At 42.4% G+C, this 21,135-nt stretch overlaps 1 protein-coding gene across 3 annotated transcripts in view; it reads right to left on the bottom strand.

The window, feature by feature from the left end:
- Positions 1-21,135, bottom strand: part of Dab1 (Dab, reelin signal transducer, homolog 1 (Drosophila)) — a 272,348-nt gene that overhangs the window by 33,897 nt on the left and 217,316 nt on the right. For 2 of the 3 annotated variants that reach the window (XM_013022256.1, XM_013022257.1), the window contains 2 exons: positions 2,471-2,521; positions 2,332-2,379 (listed from right to left, as the gene is read on the bottom strand). The exons of the other annotated variant lie outside the window; for it this stretch is intronic. In XM_013022256.1, the coding sequence (XP_012877710.1) occupies positions 2,332-2,379; positions 2,471-2,521 (99 nt within the window). The remainder of the gene's footprint in view (positions 1-2,331; positions 2,380-2,470; positions 2,522-21,135) is intronic. 3 annotated transcript variants of the gene reach the window in all.

The following is a 21,135-nucleotide window of genomic DNA, read 5'->3' as shown; positions in this document are numbered from 1 at the left end:
ATAAATTTGACATCATTGCCACTATTGGCACTCTCCACCCAGGGACCACTGAGATTGGGGATAAGTGGCCTACTTGTGATAAAGGTAGCAGAAAAGAAGAAAAAAATGCACTTGACCTACAGGCCAACCAGCACCTTGTTTCTCTGTCACTTCCCCAAACCCTACTTCATTTTGCTGAATGGGGGAAGTCCAGCTTTACAAATCCTCCAGTTAGAAGCCAGGGAACCTAATAGGTCTTCATATCAATGGGGAGTGTTTGGAACATCAGTTCATGGGGCTATCTACTTGCCACAGGGGAAGGGCTGTCTATTACTGGCATTATGAATGGCTTAGGTAGAAAGATGTGTAGCTATGGATGGTAGCTACCCTTCTTTAGGGTGTTGGGTGACACTGAAGGCTGTTCCAGCCAGTGAAAGAGAAGAGCTGAGATGTTTACCTGTCAGTCCCTCAATATCTCCATCAGGCTGACTCTTCCCTAGTCACTCATTTATTTCAGCAAGTGATGGTTCCCCAAAGATATATGGAAATCTCTGTGACTGCTGATTCGGTGTTAGTTCCCCAGAGCCTTCTGTCAACTAGAGTGCTGCCACCAGAGCTGGACCTCTCGAAGGAGAAATTCTGGCAGTGACACTGAGGAGGGCTGATAGGTCATGGCATCGTCTCTCAGACTCATCCCTATGTATTGGCATTAGTATCCCTTAGGGACCCTCAGGCAAGAAAAGATGGGAATCCCTGCCATGCATCCGCTACTATGCCAAGAGCAAGGGACCCAGAGCTGAGGATGGCCTGCTTTGGTTCCTACTGTCTTGAGCTGGTTTATGGAAAGGCAGACAATGGCTGCTGGGAACAGGACACAGGGATCCTTGAAAAGAGAGGCTACTGGGGGCACCCCTGCTCCTACCCAGAATACTCACTTATTCCTTCCGCCATTGTCTTTCTCACTCTTCCTTCAAGACATGAACTCACTTTTGCTTGGACTCTGGGAAGTGAGTCTTACTTGGCTCAGGCTTCATCCTATTGCCCCATACCACTGATATGATACTTTGAGATCAGTGTTTCTTAATCAGGGTGCATTGATGCCTGACTCTCATTTTATTGATTCTTTTTTTTTTTTTTTGTCGGTTGTGGGGGCTGAACTCTGGGCCTGGGAGCTGTCCCTCAGGTCTTCAGCTCAAGGCTAGCGCCCTACCACTTGAGCCACAGCACACTTCCGGTTTCTGCTTATGTGGTGCTGAGGAGTTGAACCCAGGACTTCATGCATGTGAGGCAAGCACTCTACCACTGAGCCAACTTCCCAGCCCCATTCTATTGATTAATGAATTTGATTAAGGAAGAGCTGAGTCACCTAGAGCTGCTCCATTGCTACCATGGCTCACAGTCTTTGCCCTATGTATTCAAGGGACTCACCCTCCCTGGTTTATGCATCAGCCATCTGAACAAACATTGGCTGCAAACCAGTGCATCTCTGCTAGAATATATAACACATGAATAAAGCCTGGCCTAATTTTGGTTCACAATGTTGCATTTGGCACAATTTCTTTGTCTCCAATTTCCTTCTCTGTTATACTATACTACACTATACTATGCTAAGCAAAGCTGGGTCAACTGTCCTAGACTGTCACACTTATCTTCCCTACTCTGTCCTAATATGTGCAACATTTAGCTAGGTGACATCATGAGCTTCTTGAGGACAGAGGGTATCTTCCCTTCTATTGCCCCTCTAGCATCTGTGAGAGTTCCTGTGATAACTTAGGGCTCCAAAATACTTGGTGACTCACACCTACAATCCTAGCCTGTCAGTAAGCTGAGATCTCAGGATTTTAGTTTGAAGACAGCCCAATTTGAGAAGCCTTGTAAGACTTTTACCTCCAATTAACCACCACAAAGCCTTAAGTGGAGCTGTGGCTCAAGTGGTAGAGTACTAGCCTTGAGTGAAAAAGCTAAGGGACAATACCTAAGCTCTGAATTCAAGCCTTAGAACTGGCACACACACATGCATGCACAGACACATGCTCTCTTTCTCACCCCCACACATACACACACTTGTTAAATAAAAAGGGGGTATTAACTATTCTTCAACACACACTCCCTTGCACTTTCACACACACACACACACACACACACACACACACATCTATGTGCACATACACTCTCATTATTTGACTTCATGACAGAGTCCACTTAAAATCTTCCTATGAGCGTTGGAACAGACCCCCACCAGAGCAGCATGGAGCAGAGCAACAGCCCCTCCTGTGGGGTGGGTAAAGACAATATGGAATGAAGGAAAATGAGAAGAACAACTCTCACTTCAGAGCAACTTTGACCCCTTACCTTTGTTGCTGCCAGAATCTCATCAAAGTCCATCGGCAGGTTTCTGTTCTGCAACCACAAGGCATGAAGAATGAGCATGACATGAATGATGGTACAGTGACAGGAAACAGTTAACTAGACAGAGCCCTCTCCTTCTTACCGGGGTGGCTGCAGCAAACCGCTCCTCAAAATCCTCCAATGGCTGGCTCTTCTGGAAGTGGAAAGGATGATGAATGAGGATGGAGTGAATGACACACAAATGAAATGGATTTATGACTTTAATGATGACAGTATCTACGGTTTACACTCCCCTGGTCTCTGTAGGCGGGAGCTGTATCCGATGTATGAGAAAAATCCTAGAATATATTTCTAGCATAAGCAGTTGGTAGTGAGATGGAAGTGAGTTGGAAAAATACGGCGGCAGCAAATGTATTTGTTTCGAATCTATCTTCGCACAATTATGGACATTACATAGTCTCAGTAGTGGCTATTGATCGAAGTGAGATAGGTACCCTTGAAGTTACCCATGTATAAGGAAAACATGCAACTGTGGCTTAGCCTCGCTTACTGCTTCAAAGAGCAGCTAGTGTTGTCTGTTTCTTTGTGCCTGTTGTACTTTCTGTTCAGAACGCTCTTCTCCTCATGTCCCCACGCTCAGTGCTCATTGCTGTCATTCAGTGCTGCAAGTCACCTCTCCTATGACACTGACCTTTCCCTCTGAGCCCATCCTCCTCCTTGGAGAACCCTCAGAGCAGGGAGTTCCCTTACTTATGGACCAGGCTGCATTTAGTCCTATACAGCCAACAACATCCCAACAGTCTGATGCACCGCACTGTTTAAACTACGTGAATGAATGCATGTCTTCAAAGTAGCTGGCAGTTGGCCAAATCTAATTGTTCTCTTAAATTCTCTTTTTATTGCGTATATTACATCCTATAGATAATACATATAACATCTATTCCACCTGTATATTTTAATGACCACATTTTGGTCTATATGTATAAGCGAATTATCTTTTGGATGATTTCCAAGTAGTGTAATGTTACTATAAATCTAATACTGGCATTAAAATGGAGTTGTTATGCATTCTTTCCTAATTTTGAGGAAAGCTGCACCTTGGCAGTGGCAGAAGAAAGAAACTGTCACCAATAGCCTCTCCTTTGCTGCGAATGACTTTCGCCCTGTAAAAATGATGACTAGGGGCTATGGATCTGGTCCACTATCATTCAGCCTGCCACCGGCCACCTGTTTTTATTAGGCACCAGCTCACCATGATCTAACTGTGGTTACAATAAGAGGAAAGTCCACAAATAATCGCAGAAATAATAATAGCTGATATTATTATTATTATTGTCAGTGTTGGGGCTTGAATTCAGAGCCTGGGTGCTGCTCCTTAGCTTTTTTGCTCCAAGGCTGGTACTCTACCACTTGAGTTACCCCTCTACTTCTAGCTTTTTGCTAGCTGACTAAAGGTAAGGGCTTCACAGACTTTCTTACCTGGACTGGCTTCAACCTACAGTCCTCCAATCTCAGCTTCCTAAGTAGTTAGGATGACAGGTCTGATCCACATGTGCCCAGCTGAAATAGTTATTATTATGACTTGGCCAAAGGTGTAGTAGGCTGGTATTAGTCTAAGTGATCTTGTAATCTATGGTGTGGCCTAACCTAAAAGGTTAAGGTTATGTCGCTACATCCTTTATAAATTCACACACTCTTAGGGATTTATGGCAGGGCCCCTACCAACTAGCTCTGGGTCATAACTTTTAATAAAAACATTTTTTAGTGTCCAAAATCTCATTACATCTGTCCAATATAAAAAAGCAAATGGCTTCAGAGCATGATGGATGAATTAAATAAATTTGAAAAACAGCCTGTGGTGGAGTCTCATAAAACCCTCACCATATCCTCACATAATGAAAATGTGGGAGGGTCACCAGCATCGGTGTGAGCTGTCTGTCACCTGCCTGGTGACAGAAGAGGTGGCCTTTGGACCAACAGAGCTGAGGGGTGATGGGCAATTTTCGCAAATTCAGATGAGGGTTGGTCTGGGTGCCTGAGGAAAAATGCATCTCTTTGGAGTCACATGGATGTGATGCTGACAGCCAATTAGCCTCAGTTTTCTCATTTCTAAGTTGGGGTTGGTGACAGAGAAATCCTTGCAGATTTACTGAGAGAATTAACATGCAATGTGTATACAGTCTTATTTGGTCTCAGGTACATTGAAGATGCCCAATACATTTTGGACATCATTTTGTATCCATTTCTTGGCTCAATTTAACAACATACTCACATATTTTTAAGGTTAGGGAACAATTATTATATGATATTTGGAACTAGAAAGAGAAAATACAAAAATCTTACTATGTGTCCCTCTTGAGAAACATCTTCCATCTGAAAGTACAGAGAGACCCCATGTCACAGGATGTCTGGTACTTCCTGGATTTCTTGGTAGTTTGGAAACAGTTAGTCTATTCTTAGCCTTTGATTCTTTCTTTGCTCTTGCTCCTAGTCACAGTTTTACTTGACCATCTTCTTCCCATCTCTATCTTTGTTATCTATGCTGTGCTGTTGTCCTGGATTCTGTCTCTGCCATTGGTCAGTGCTACTTCCTCCCATCTATGCTGACCTTTAGAGTTACCCAGTATCCCTCTGCTAGCCAAAGGGAGATCTTTCCAGCCAATACATATTTATCCAGCTGAGACTCACAGGCAGGACCTGCAAATATCTATTCTCTAGGGTTCCCATATTCCCAACTCATATTTTACCCACACTTAACACAGAGTTTTAGTTCATTTATCTTCAAGTCTTGAGTTTTTCTTCTAATAAATGTGATCAGAAGGTGACATATTTTACTATCATAGCATGCAGTTGTCTGTGTAGTATGCTTTTAATATAATTCCACATGATGTCAGCTGTAGTCCTAAGCTTGGCTTCCAGTGGAGAAAATGAAAAGAAGATACTACCTCGTGTTGTTTCAATGCAGTACTATCCTGACTCTTCAGAACAACTTTGAAAGAGAGTTAGCATGGAGCCTTATCATCTCTTTGGGAACAGTTACCTATAGCTGAGGACCGTGACTAGTGAAACCAGCAGGATCTGATGGCATAACTACACATGAGCCCGGACTTGAGCAGCAATGCCAAGAAAGATGAAGACTTACCTATGGCTGCCAGATCAGCAACTTGTGGTTCTCACCGCTATTTCTGGGGAATGTCTACAGAACCCCTGACACCTGAACACTACCATCCAAGATTCAGATTCTACTGGGGAATGTCTATACAAGCCCTGACACCTGAACACTACCATCCAAGATTCAGATTCTACTGGTGGGGAAGGTTTCAGTCGTTTTCAAAAGCTCCCCAAGCAATTCTAATGTGCAGCCAGTTTTGCAAATCACTGTGCTGGGGAATGAACTCTCTGAAGGACTAATCAGCCAACATCCTGCTGGGAACACTAAAAGCATCTTGATTGATTAGGTAATTGATTAATTAATTTCTTCAACAAACATTCACTGGAGTGTCTCTACATGCCAGGTAGATCCTGGCTCATCACTGGAGGTAAAAAGATAAGTAATATACAGACTTTGCTCTCATAAGCCCAGAACAGAGCCAAGATGGGTAATCATTGTATCTCAATGGGGTCGATGGATAGGTTTCAAAGGACTCTATGCTCCTAGATCTAAACTCAGTACGCAGAACAAGGCTGCCAAAGAATGAGTTGCATTATCCAATTATAAGGCTCAAGAGACACAGATTAAGTGATTTATACCTGCATGCAGGTGGGTACTATTAAAGCATGGGGCTGCATGTTACCTTTCCCTACTGCATGGCTGAGCAAGCTAGGGACATGCTAATGAAGACATTCTCTCTGGGGTAACTGTAAGTTTATGCTCTTCATCACCTTTAGCCAAGAATAAACAGCCACTTCCAGACTTCTTGGCAGACAGATACAGGAAACACTCCGCTTGACAATTAGCGATAGGAGTAGGAGTTGATGGAAAAGATAAACTATGATGTGAATAAGTGAATTCCTTCTAGACCAGTACTGTCCCACAGAACTTTCTGGCATGTCAACATAAAAGAAATGCAAATCAAAACAACATTGAGATACCACCTCACCCCAGTTAGAATGGCAAAAATCAAGAACTCTAACAACAACAGATGCTGGAGGGGTGGGAATGTAAACTTGTTCAACCACTTTGGAAAGCAGTATGGAGGTTCCTCAAAAGACTTCACATAGAGCTCCCCTATGACCCAGCAATCCCACTTTTGGGCATTTACCCAAATGTTTACAAACAAGACTACACTAAAGCTACCAGCACAACTATGTTTATTGCAGCATTATTTACCATAGCTAAGATATGGAACCAACCCAGATGCCCCTCAGTAGATGAATGGATCAAGAAAATGTGGTATACATACACAATGGAATTCTATGCCTCCATCAGAAAGAATGACATTGCCCCATTTGTTAGGAAATGGAAAAACTTGGAAAAAATTATATTAAGTGAAGTAAGCTAGGCCCAAAGAAACATAGGTCCCATGGTTTCCCTTATTTGCAATATCTAGTATATGTATGAGTCAAGCGGAAAAGGTCAGATAATGTGATGTTAGGAAAATGAACACTTAGATATGTATTTTAATGTTTTTTCTTTCATACATTTCTTTCTAACGAATTTATAAGATTATTTCTTTGTTGCTTTGTATGTCCCTCCCCCACAGTATAACCCCTGTTTTCACTATATTTGATGTCAGTATAACTTGTGGAGGAGATGGGGAAAAACAAGTCGTTTAATGATACAGGTGGACCTGTTGCAACAATGAGAAGTACAAGTTGTCATGTCGAAAACGAGCTTTACAACGTTGGTGCGGGGAGGGGGGGGAGGATTGGGTGGGGGGATGGGGGGGAGGCTGGGAAGGGATGTGAAGGGTAAACAAAGGAGGAGGCTGCAATGTTTGATAAGAAATGTAGGCATTATCCTGCCCATGTAATTGTAACCCCTCTGTACAGTATGTTCACAAAAAAATAAAATAAAATGAAAAAAAAAAGAACTTTCTGGCATGATGTGAGGTGTGGTATCTGTCTAGTCTGATAGTAGCCATGCATTATTACTGAGCTCTTTAAATACAGATACTAGGATTGATGTATTGAAATTTAAAATTAGTTTTAGTCATGACAACTGTATTAGGCAGCACAAATCAAGATAAACTATTTGAAAAGAAAAACAAAATAATACAAAAAAGCCCCAACTTCCAGTCATGGGGTACTTTCTAAACACTGACTGATGCAGACCAAATATATTCTCTTCTGAATAATAGCCTGCATTTGCAATGACTGGCAACTTGCTTTGGGAGAGTGAAATTCTTTGCTATGTCTAGACAGTACCATGAAATAAAAATTCAGTTTGTAAAAATTGCAACTGCCTTCTGCCTCCAAGTTCCTTCATTGCCTGGGCTAAGCCAGAACAAGATATGATTGGGGCTTATAAAAGGAAGTTATTTGTATGCTTCAAGTGCAAATACATGAAGTTTCCTTAACACTCAGACAAAGAATCCCACTTGTGGCTCAGTCTTTCTTTCCCCAGCTACCATTTCAAGAGGGTCTGAAGGTGGTATAGAACGTTGTAGGGTACAGGGAATTCTTCATTTTTTTAACTTTTAACTTTTTTTTTCTGGTGCCATCCCAGGGCTTTGAACTCAAGCTTTGAACTTGCTAGACCATCCCTTCATCCCTTTTTCTATGCTGATTACCATTTTTTTTAACAGTGTTACTCCTTACTCATTTTCTCCTACTTTCCCCTCTCCCATCCACCTCCCCTAAATTAAGCTATTTTTTTGTTTTTTGTCAGTCGTGGGGCCTGAGCTCTGGGCCTGGGCACTGTTGCTCAGCTCTTCAGCTCAAGTCTAGCTCTCTACCACTTGAACCACAGTGCTACTTCCGGCTTTTTCTGCTTATGTGGTGCTGAGGAATTGAATCCAGGGCCCCATTCATGTGAGGCAAGCACTCTACCACTGAGCCACCTTCCCAGCCCTGTGCTAATTATTTTTGAGGTAAGGTCTTATTTCCTGTCAAGGCAAACTTGTAGGCCTATTTTAGGATTCTGCCTATTTTAGGATTCATGTTATAGCAGAAATGACAGGAACCATTGTAACCAGCCGTAGGTTGAGAAGGGGTCTTAGGGTTATGCCCAGAGAATGAATGCCCAGGCTGACTTGGATCCTTGATTCTCCCAATGTGACACAAGCCACTGGCAGCTGACCAAATGCCGACTCTTACAATGAAGATTACATCATTAATCCCCTCTTGAAGTGATCGTGCTGTAATATGTCTACAGTTTCTTGGAAGATGACATGTTTACCTCTTGTGTTTGAAATGACTTTTCTCAAATGCAAGAGAGGGCCAGGATGGGACCACTAGTGACAGGACTTGGGGACACAGAATACAATTCAGGGCTAGGTGGAACTTAGTGGGCTGATGAGAACAAACATGGGAAGCTCTGGCTGCAAACTGGACTATATTCTTCTTTCATTCCATGACAAGAAATAAACACTTAGCTTGCATTTGAATATGGAGGTAGGAGAAGGTGCAAAGTGGGGGGGGGGATGGGAGATGGAGTATAGGAGAAGAGATGAAGGGACAGCAGCTTTCAGAGAGAGGGCTGCTCCAACACTGCATTTCTTTGTGTAAACTTCATGTTGTGAGCCTCAGTTTCCTCATCTGCACTTCAGGGATCATGATGCTTCCCTTGAGGGCGTGCTGAGAGGAAATGAGACTGATATATATGAAAACAGCATAGGAACAGGCAGATGAAGTCTCGGTGGCTATCAGAAAGAGGAGGGAGGAAGGAAGGAAAGGAGAGAGGGAAGGAGAACAGAAGGGAAAGAGGAAGGAGAAAAGGAAAAAGGACAGAGGGAGGGAGGAAAGGAAGGAGAGAGGAAGGCAGAGGCTGAAGAATTGCTTGCTTGTAGGTGTTACTGTTTGAATATGTTTTGTTTCCCTCCAGGGTCCATGGTGATTATAATCTGAGCCTCTCAGGGTGGCAACAATGAGAGGCGGGGAACCTCATAGAAGGAGTGGCCAGCACCAAGTGTTCAGGTGACTGGGGTATGAAGGTTTTCTCTCTGCAGCCTCTTTAGTAGTTCTTGTATGACTGACTCCCTGAGCTCTCAAGAAAGAAGGGACATTCTCTCTGGTTCAATGCACTTTCACCATCATCTTCTACTACTTACTGTAAAACTTTACACTTTATAAAATTGTCTCAAGCATTTCATCAGAGAGACACAAAGCTGACTGATATAACAGGTAAGTCTAAGCAAATGCCAGGCCATGGTAAAGGTCTGGCAAACACAAATGCAGGGGAGGAGAACTGAAGGTGTGCCATGATCTTTCGAGAGCTGACCACTCAAGCTTTTCAGTCTTCTCCTTCTTGAACCTCCGCCAGCTCAGCCAAGAAGCAAGGCTGGACTGTTGTGGAGTCTGAGCCATCAGGCCTACTCCACCCCTTCGTCTTTCCAGTTCTTCTCATTTCCATCCTTTAGACTTATTTTGGAACTCAGAGAGTGACTCTATGTTTTCATACCCAGATTTTCGAAAACACATTCAATATTTTTTTTTGAAAGTAGACATGAGGGGACAGCATTTGCACACTGATGGTGGTTATGTACTGAGATACAAATCAGCTTGATCTCGACAGCAGTGACAGGGAGAAGGAGATGTGGACCATAATGCCTGAAAAATGACAGTTTGGGGGGACGGTGGTGCCAGTAGCCATGCCTGTCACAGAAGTGTGAATAGCAGTGATCCACTCACTCCACCATCTCTGTATTGAGCATCTATGGAAGACAGTCACGTCCTTCTGTCACGAGAGAGAGAGAGAGGAAGAAAGCAGGCAACTATCACACACTCAACTGTTACAAGTGAGATGATTCACACAAAGCCTCTGTTATATGGTGCTTGCTTTACAGTAGCAACACGATTGGTATTAGTGGCACTGCTGTCCTGAGGGTGTCATTATTAGTAAACACGTGGTTCCCAGCCTGGCCTTGTAGGGTCAAGGAAGCTAGAAGTGGAGAAGTTGAAGGAAGCTTGGGAGCACCAGTGTATTGGGATGGGAGACTGCCAATGATCATAAAGAGAGAGGTGATGATGCCACTAATTCTGAGGTGATAGTTCAGAGGGGGCAGTGACTGGAAATAGGGAGAGATACTAGACACACCATGCAACCACTGAATTGTCCATGAGTTCCAGGAATGGCTGTGGTCTCATACTCTCCTCTCAGCTTCTGGGGATCTCCCTCCTGAGCCCAATCTATGAGTTCATCACGAAGATCTGACACTTGACAAGGAGGGTTGTAGGGTACAGTGCCCACTTCCTTCTTGCTTCCCAATCAGAGGAAGGGCCTGGAATGTGACTTGGCTCCATCAGTGGCTCTCCACAGAGAGTGGAAGTGGACAGGGAAACTGGAGATCAAAGGGGAATGGTTTCTAAAATCTGGGTGTTATTTGTTTTTAATTATCCTTTCCTTTCTTCTTTGAAAAAAAATCTATCATTGCTAAAACTCAAGGAATTTTCAAAACCTCCTAACAAGATCTGGCAGGGGTTCAAGACTTTGCAGAGTGAGTGAATTAGAAGCAGAGGAATGTGAAATTGGCTCCCGTCCGCAGGCTGACAGGCTCTCGGCCCACTTTTCAGGAGGAGGGCAAAGTAGTTCTCAAAGTCCATCACTCCCCTGGCTGCTCTGCCTCCCCGGAGAGGCTACTACTGTGGTCCAGATGGCATCCAAACGGTAACAAGAAATATTGGATGGAGTTGAAACCAAGCGAGAGGAGCCGAGGGCTCAGGAGGAATGTGGAGCAAATCAGAGGCAATCCCAAATGGAGAGATGTCACAGCAAAGGAGAAAATAGTCAGGAGGGCTCTGCCTGCTGCTCTGACAGCCGTTGCCTGCAAAATGCTTTCCCCATCATTCTCTACAGCAGTGCAGATTTTCCAAACTTAGTAATTCATCTCCTTATCCATTCCTTCTGTCTTGGATTTGATTCTCAAGGCCTTAATTTGCTAATGAATTAATGTTTCCTGAGTGTTTGCCTGTGATGAGCAAGGCATGCTGAGGTCTCTGAGCTGCCCTTTCTCTGAGTTGCAATATCAAGCTAGGGAAAATTGGAGAAAAAGGATGCCAGTTAGAGTAGCAAGGGGCTCACAACACGGGGAGAGGGGGGGCATATTGCGCATTTCCATAGAGCCAGGGCCATTTTCATTCCTGTGATGCCAGCCATAGAACTGAAGCCAACTCTACTGCAGAGCAAAGAAAAGATTTTGTTGTTACGTGAATAAAAAGTGACTGGTGCACTCATCCCTCAAATTTTTCTTTGTAATCATGTTAGGAAAATATTCCCCCCTTACAAGATTGCACTGAAGATGACATAGAATACACTATAAGGGGATCTTGGCTCTAACACATAGTAAGTCTTCCATTAATGTCTGCTTATTCAGGTCACACAGCCAGTCAACAGTTTAACAGTTTTATCAATCCTTCAAGAATTTGCCCGAGTATGATGGTGCATGTCTGAAATTCTAGCTGTACAGGAAACAAAGATGGGAGGAAACAGAGTGGAGAGCTATATAGGAAACAGAGATGGTCTGATTGTCAGTATGGGGGGGAAATAGCAAGATTCCATCTCAAAAAAGAAGTTGAGTATGGTGGAAGATGACTGTAATACAAGCCAAGCAAGCGACAGAGGTGGACAGGTCATGGCCTAGGGCAGATAAAAATACAACACCTTGTCTAACAAAATGAAAGCAAAAAAGGATGTGATTCACATGCTAGAGCGTTTACCTAGCAAGTGTGAAGAGCTAACTCAAACCCCTCAACTCTCCCCAGGAGAATATAAAGTCTTTGTATTGCATATTGACCACACTTTAAAACGTTTTATGAAGTTCAGAAGAGTAGAAGAGGCTACAGAAATTTCTAACCGAATTCAATCCTAGGTGTTTTGTTTGTTTTTATTCCCAAATGAAGACCCTATAACCTCCATCTTTTTCAAGAACATGAGAATAGTAATAAATGACTTGGGATTACCTCAAGTTCCCAACTCCTGTCTAGTTCTTCCCCTGCCAACCTGCTTCCTCTCATACCTGCGGAATGAGATGATAACAAGCCATAACTGAGAAACCTGCCTAACATTTTACAAGGAAACTAAGGCCTCAAGGAAACTTGGGCTTGCTCACATGTAAAACAATCATGGCGATGGCTATTTTAGAGTCTGAGAATGAAATGATGTACTAGTTACCAAGAGAATGGCGTTGGAAGGCAGCCTGAAAGTTTGAAGTCCAGAAGAGAACTGGAAGAGCATGACCTTTGTCTGTCTCTAGTTGTTCACCTGATAAATAATTCATAACTGTGTCACAATGTCACATGCCCCGCTTCATTGGTTTGTGAATATACTTTTCACCTTCTTGGGTCCTGGCATAAGATATTCCCTCCGATTGGTTGCCTTTTACATACTCATTAATCAAGACAGCTTCTTTAAAACTTGGGTCCAGTCACATCTACAGTACCTTCCTTCATGACCTCAGAATGGATTAGATGATCACTCTCTGGCATTACCCAGGTATAATGGTTGATTCGCTTCTCTCCTCTCTACCAAAGTCTATGACCTTGTAGAGGTTATTAAACTTTGCATTCCAGACTTCTACATATCTCAGTGGCTAATACTCAGGGGAAAATTATGTTAAATTGATCATTTAAAAAGTGAATGAATATTTGCATTTCTTGTAAACTGAAAATAAATAGAAAACAATTTGGTGATGGCATGACTTATTTCATGAAAGAGATGGTGGGTCATATGGTGTTCCCAAATTTTCTGCATGTATGTGCACTTGGGCACATGTGTGTGTGGTGTACTTACGCATATACACAAACACACATACACAGATACACAGACACAGACACACAGACACTCAGAAGCTCACAGAGATGTGGCATTTACCACTGTACATTCCAGAATTCCAGAAAGGATATGTATCCATCCTATCATTTAACCTAGTGAGAATGTATGATTAGGGTAAATGACCATGCTTCCTTCATAAATAATAGGGAGATGTTTCAGAAAAAAAAGATAAGAATAGGGATATTCTGCTTTTATAACATTTTTGTTATCTGAAGGCCATTCCTTTCTGGCTCTTCAAGCTCCTTCTGGTAGTGAGTCCCACTGTGGCTCTATTATGGTGACAATCAGATATTGTTCATTTGGGGGTCTTGACCATGTCTAATCTTACCACCCCAATATTCTTAGCAATTTGTGAAATGATGGTTTACTATACTTTCTGGTTTCTTAAATTTAACATGTCTCAGGGACTTCTTCCTTATTTTCTGGTTTCTCTCAAGGCCACAAACTTACACCTAGATTCTTAAGCTCCAAAATACAAATTACTTATAATAGTTGGTTTTCATCCCATGTAACAACATATATGAAGTGGAAAGCTAGTATTGGCTCTCAGGTTTGGAAGTTGCAACTTACGTCATTTGGTCCCATTGTTGTGGGTCACTTTGAAGCAACCTATCATGGTTTGACTGTGTGTCAAAGCAAAATTGCTCATCTCATGGCCAGGAAGCAAAAGAGGAACTGGAAGTTTCTATAGGGGGAACCAGAGCCCACTTAGGGTCCCACAATCCCTTTCTGGGGTTCAATTCTAATGAAGTAATGACTTCATGCTAGACCTTATCTCTTAATGATTCTACCACCTATGCATAGTGCCAACCTAGGGATAAGCCCTTTATCTCATAGGCCTTGGTGGGACATTTTACATGTAAGTATTACTCCCCATTCCTCTCTCTCCCACACTGTGACCTCCAGCCAATCATGATGAAGTGCCAATTCTATCTCAAAGCATATCCCGATCTGTCTGCTTCCCTCCCCTTGCAGTATTCTCTTCTGCATGGGCTGCTGCTTCTACTCTTCCTCCCCATGTATCTCCAGTTATTATAAAAGTATATCAGATCTCAGCTTCCATTACATTGGGCTAATATCCAACCCCTCTGGGCAGCCATGATACCATGCACAGACAGGCTTTCCCACCTATGAGCTAATTTCCGTCACATCCCCCCAGTCCAACCATCCTTCAGACAACACTGGTCTCTCCACTATTTCTCCAAAACTCCAGGGTCATTACCACCTCAAGGCCTTTGTTTTGTTTCTTTCTGTCTCCAGCAACGTCTTCATCTGATTAGTTTCTTCTCCTCCTAATTCAGATCTTAGCCCAGGCATCACATGCTAAGGGAGACTTTTTGATTGTGAACTGTGCTCTGACTGGGTGCAGGAGCAGCTCCATGCCTCCTGTCACAGCACTGATATTGGCTTCATTCTGAAATTCACTGCTCTGTCTATTTGCTCATTGTCCTTTCTTAAGGAAAGTAATCTAGGTACAAGAAGGAACATGGTCTAGCTTATACAGCCCATGTGTTAGACAGACACAGTGGACACTAACTGACTTTTATGGAATGGGTGATGGATGAAGACCAAATACTTGGACAGAGCAATGCACAAGTGACCTGAGGATATTCCTAGAGTTGTAGAAACCAGGATGTTATAAGATGCAGACACTTTTGAGCACACTCCTACTCCAACAGGGAACCCATGTTTGTCACTTTGACATCTGTGCCATAATAACTAGCTTCCTTTTCTTCTCTGATCCTGGACACCATTTCTCAGAGGACCAGGCAGCCAAGAGATGATATGGACATGGTCGATGATATCCATAAAATGGATAATAGTTGTCCTGCCAATTTAGTTGGGGGTGAGAATCTACTGGGAGAGTTTTGTAAATCTTCCCTTATATAAAAATATGCATATGCCTTATAAAAACAGATCCATACATCTGAGTGCCAGGAACTTATTTTTTTAGGTATCACAGAATATTTTCATCCAATGTAATCTTAAGGGTAACTGAATGATCTAGAGCCTGTCAAGTACTAAGCACAATCTTAAGGAGAATTGAATTGTCTAGAGCCTGTCAAGAACAAAACATCCTTCATATCCCTAAAGAAAGCTCAGTGTTGGTTTGTTTCTTGCTTTCTGAGTCATTGTAAAAGCAAGTTCTGCTTCCTTAAGGTTGGAACTATCATTAGTGTCCTCGTGATCATTTAGCTCACTTTTCTTTTTTCTTTTTTTGTTTTTAACTAGAGTTTGTTCATTACTCTTCTGTAAGCACTAATAAAAGCAGTTACTGAGAAAGAACCTCCACATGATGATTTATCAAAAAAACCCCACAGAACTACTGTATCAAGAGGAGTGCAAACACCGGTGGATATTTATGAAGACACTGTTTATTACAGCTCTGCTCATTAAGACACTGTAGTTAAGGCCCTGTGAATGCTAATGACTTGTGTTAGAGGAATAAAGGCAGCAGTAGCAGTTAATGGATGCCCCTGAATCACATTTCCTTACCATGGAGATCTCTAAGAACCCACTGAATGTCCACAGAGGGAGGAAGCATGCTTGCACATTTGCATCATGGAGGTGGTGTCATTTTTCCTTGAGCAGGGGTAGTACCACTGGCAAAGCTTTAAGAACAAGGACCCGCCCACTTTCTCTTTGGAGTGTCACATATTCTGGTCTTCAAGGTTTAATGGTGAAGCGGAGAGAGCAAGCACTGTCTTTGCATAGAGCAGACCTAGATTCTTGATTGTTTGAACCACTCTTGTTTCCACCAATTGTCCTGACATAATCATTAAAGCCACCCACCCTCTCATGTTCCCAAGAAATCCAGTTTGGATAATAAACTAGGTCATGCTAGTTTTCCAGTCAAAGAGAGGTGGGTTTGATTCTCAGCTATGAGCTGTGCTAAGTGATTTAACTTCTCTGTATCTTTGATATTCCTTATGGTATAGAAGAAACTTAATTTCTAAGATAGCTTGGAAACTCCCAAAATAGCTCATTAAGTACCTAGTACAGTCTTTCACTTGATGGGGTGCTCAATATTTGGTAGTTATATTTGTTTGTCATCTCTGTTTATTAAGAATGGAAAGTTTGTGTCTCTTCCAAATTCATAAGTTGAAACCTTAATTCACACTCTCCTCTCCTCCACTCCTTTCCCTTTTCCATCCCCTCCCCTTCCCTCCATTTTTTCCTCTCTTTCCCTTCCTGCCCCCTTTCCAACTCAAGGAGATTCTCCCAGGAATCAAGTCAGCCAGAAAAAGTCCATAGAAGTGTGAAGAAGATAAATAAAAATAATTTCTGTTCTATAAACCATTCAGGCAACCAAAGAGAACTAGGATATGGCCCCATAGCCATGATTCTGTTACATCATAGGATTCAGTTCCATCCTAAGTTTCAAATTAAATTTGGCCACTGCCATTGTTAAGTGGGGCTCTGTATGTCAGTCTTTCTCTGTAAATTAGAGTGAAGTGCCCTACTGGTTGAGCCAGTTCTTAACTTCATATCTCTTGAAGCATGTGGTAGAATCTTTTACATAACAACTTATAATAATAGTTATGGCTAACACTTATTGAATGTATATTATGTGTGCAGCACTGTTATATATGTTGTACATGCATTTCTTATTTAGTCCTCAAAAGAACTCTTTGAGGTAAGTGCTTCAATCATTATACTAATTTTTCAGGTAGAAACAAGGCCAGGGAAGACTAAGGTAGCACAGCAGGTGACTGAGAAAGGAAAATGTCACATGTAAGTAGTCAGTCCACAAGGCTCATTCTCTCAGCTCCATTACTGTCTTACCTATCATTTACTGAAGAATTTGTCTATGATAAACACAACAGGAGCCCCCCTCTCTCTGTTTCCCTCTCTCTCTCTCTCTGTCTCCCCTTATTTAATTCCTATAATAGCTAATCAATGAGAACTCAAAGATAAGGCAAATTTACCTCCATTCATATAGCTGGGAAGTAAGAAGCACTGACTAATTTTAGATTTCATGTCCTTTCTGTTCCTTTACAAACTCCCGAAGAGGAGGCTCTCAACCTGCACTCCTGAATTAAACTAAAGAATAGCTGAATTCAAAGTGGGAAATAACCTGAAGGATCTCTTCCTCTTCTGCTCCTAATTCGTTAACTAGCAGATTCCTTCAGACACCAGTTTTCACACTACTTTGACTGGGTTCCTTCCTTTCCAGAACCTTTTTTTTCCTGTGGAGTGTTCTTCAGGAGACATGCTCCTGTTGGGCAAATCTTGAAGCTCCAACTTAGCTTTAGCTGCATGTCCTTTCTTGTCTGTTTGTATAGCAGTGTACCAGATATGCTTCCTTGGCTTAAAGGCTCTTGGTTTTAGAAAAGATTTAACAGCCATATTTGGAAGCTCAAATGGCAGGTATTTCCATAGCGAGACAGAGTGCTCATTGATTTATCCAGACATGCTTCCTCCCTCCCCACCAACAGACAACTGAGCAAGCAAGACACCAGGCGACTGCATATGTAACTGCTTTTCCCCTTTGCTATTTGCATTTCTGGAAAACAAGTTCCAGGAATGCTTCAACAGTGAGCTGTCTACAACTCTGCTTGACTCCATTACTACCGCCCAGTTTTTCAACCTTGGAGGAAAGAGCCAGATTTCATTCAAAGTGATAATGTGATACAACCTAAATGTGAGGCATGGACCGAGAACAGAGAGAAAGATGAAGGGAATTATTGTTGTCTTTGGCTGAAACCTGAAGATGGCTGGTAAAAAAGGCTGATGTAAACGCTCTGAGAAGTTAAAGACACATGCTCTGTGTGTGTGTGTGTGTGTGTGTGTGTGTGTGTGTGTATGTGTGTGTGTGTGTGTGTGTATGAAAGACAGAGAGAGAGAGAGAGATAAGACAGCCAGACAGATAGATAGATAGACGAAAGAGAAAGAGACAGGGTGTTTAAACTCCGGGGATGTCTTTCCCCCAGTTATTCACTCAAACACATTTTGCTCTTTCATCTGTACCAATTGCTCCCAATCTGGACCTACAAGTGGTCCTCAATTGCCTACCTCTTGATGCCTTTTCACAGAGACTCAGTTTTGGCCTTTCTAAACTCTGGGTGCAAGTGACTGAAAGTCCTTTGTGGGTTTATCTCCCTTCTCCTAGCTCCTGTTGGGACAGCTCCCTTTGTGGCCACAATGCTTGTGAGCAGCCCTAGCTCCTCCGCTTTACCAACACAACACTACTTCCTTTTTTCTTCTAGCTCTTATGTGGGTAGGCACTTTCAAACCATTACTAAGGTTTCCCCCTGATTTCTGTTTGGCTTTTCTTCTCTTCAAACACCTTTGTAACTAGTTTCCCCACTTTAAATTCCCTCTATTAAACTACCTGGCCTGCACTCTGTTTTCCCGACTCTCTTGATGGATGCACTTAGATAATTCCATTAGCTTTCTAATGGTTTCCCCACCTGCTAAGCCACCTGCCACAGGCCACCAGAGTGAGGCTGAGAAAGGCAGTGCTAATAGTGATGCTCTACCACTTGGGAGCACCAGACACCTCCCTGTGGATCTCAGGCACTTGTTACACTTGAAGACAATGGCTCACTAGGTCCAGCTTTTCTATTATCCTTGTCCCCTGCTCCTATGCTACAGAGGGGTCTAGACTTAAAGTGATTCATCAGCTTCTGGGAATATGTCATGCGTTTCTAAATCTTAATGCTCTTAAATATGTTTCCTCTTCCTGAATTCTGTCCTACACTCTTTTCTTCAGTGACAAATTCCTACCATCTTTTAAGATTCTATTTAAGGACTGAAGATGAAGCTTGGTGGTAGAGCACCTGCCTAGTGTATACAGGTCCTGGGTTTAATTAGCAACCTCCACAAAATAAAACCAAAATAAAAAAAATCAAAAGAGTCTAGTCAAACTGCGCCTCTTGGGTAAAGCCCTCAGTAAGCTCCTTCAGATAAAGATTATTGCTTTTCCATTGTGCTTTCAAGGAGTCTTAACACACAGCATCTTCCAGGATTGATTGCATTAATCACAATTATTTTATGTGTCTATCATCTTACACCATTAAGATTCTTTGGTAGCTTATTTCATCCCATCCTTGGGGACAGATAGGAATAGACCTGATATGTAAGAAACTTATAGTAAATGCTTCCCCAGTGGATGAGTGAATAAATGAATGAATGAATGAATAGAAGTTGTAAGGGAAATCAATTAAAAGATGGATCTTCCAGCAACTGGTGCTCAGGGAATAGAAAGGCAAGAAAGGTCTGATTGCTATAGGTTTATGAACCAAAGCCAAATAGCAGTGCTCAACCACATCTGTCACAAAAGTTTCAAGAGATTCTTGCATTGAGGGTATGTCTAAATCAGACAACCTCATTTCCATGTTCCTAACTCGAAACACTGAAATGATTCTGGATTCTATCCAGGAAATTTTTCATTAAGTGTAACTAAAAGAAAGTCTACCTAAGAAGCATCAGAAGGGGCAAACTGCTATTTCACTTGTGGGAATAAATTGGTTTTGATTTCCCTTCCCTCGCTTGGGTACAATCTCCTCTTGTGTGACATCTATGTTAACTGCATTGCAATAATTATAATTTCTCTACAATGTGGTGCTTAATGAGGAAGTGAAACTGACAAATGTTCAGACTTAGATTTAATCCAATTATGCAACATCTTGATCCAGATTTCAAACTAAAGGAAAAGCCAACTGCTGAATTGTGAATGAAAATTTATTTGCCATAAAAGATGGGAGTTGCAGGGGAAGCAGGGAAGCATTGTCAAGAGAATTCTTGCCATTCTTCACGTTAATGGATTGACTCTTCCTACATTTGTAGCAGAGATGCTGAATTAAATCTTGGGTATGGGAAATCAGCCAGATGCTGCATGTTGGGGCACAAGGGCCTCATATCAACGAAAGGATGGGAAGCAAGAGAAAAAAGTGAGAATCTTCCTAAGGTTCAAAGGTAGGCAGCTGTTGATAAGATTTGTTCTTTGTGATCCACAGATATTTCTTTTCAGAAGGGGAGATGGTAGCATGCAGAATGAGCCTTAAGGACTGAATGGGACATGGGCATTGAGTGTGCCCCTTGGAACTGAGACCAAAGGAGGGGAAGAGGTGCTCAGGCCAGCCAGGAGTATTGGCTGAGCCTCAGCCAGTAAAACTGCTGTATTGAAAACAAATAGTAGGCCAAGTTGCCGGAGGCTCACACCTGCAATCCTCAGGAGGCTGAATTCTCAGGATTACATACAGTTCAAAGCCAGCCTGAGCAGGAAAGTCCGTGAGATTCTATCACCAATTAAACCAGAAAACCAGAAGTGGAGCTGCGGCTCAAAGTTAGTACAGCACTAGCCTTGACAAAAAGCTCAGGGGCCAGGCCCCAAGTTCAAGCCTCAGAACCAACAAAGAAAGGAAGAAAGAATAATAGAGACAGCACATGAGACCTGAGTAAGTGATAAGTAATTTAAAGTAGAGTGTAGGTGTGGTGATGCAGGGTTTGTGTTTACCTTAATCAGTAGTTGTGAGTGAAAATTGTGTGGGCACCCAAGTCACAAGAATCAGTATGAATTCTGGCTCTACCACTCAACTAGTTTTGTGACAGAGAGGGCCTTTGTAAGTCTCAGTTCCTTTTTATGAAAGTGACATCTACTTCCTGGGGCTGTGAGTACAGAATATGAGATCCACTAATCCCAAAGCCTAGGTGTGCAGGTGACACTGCAAATACTCTATACACATTCTAGCTACTTTTGCCCACTGCTAATCTAGCCTTACATTCTTTATTTGTGGTTGATCATGAGGCTTGAACTCAGTGTCTGGGTGCTGTCTCTTGAGCTTTTTCACTTAAGGTTAGTGGTTTACCACTTTGAGCCACAGCCCCACTTGCAGTTTTCTTCAAACCATGATCCTCAGGTTTCAATCTCC

The sequence above is a fragment of the Dipodomys ordii genome, unplaced genomic scaffold, assembly GCF_000151885.1.
Source record: "Dipodomys ordii isolate 6190 unplaced genomic scaffold, Dord_2.0 Scaffold61, whole genome shotgun sequence".
NCBI classification, from domain to species: Eukaryota; Metazoa; Chordata; class Mammalia; order Rodentia; family Heteromyidae; genus Dipodomys; species Dipodomys ordii.
The sequence above is the reverse complement of the archived record's forward strand: the minus strand, read 5'-3'. Positions and strand labels throughout refer to the sequence as shown.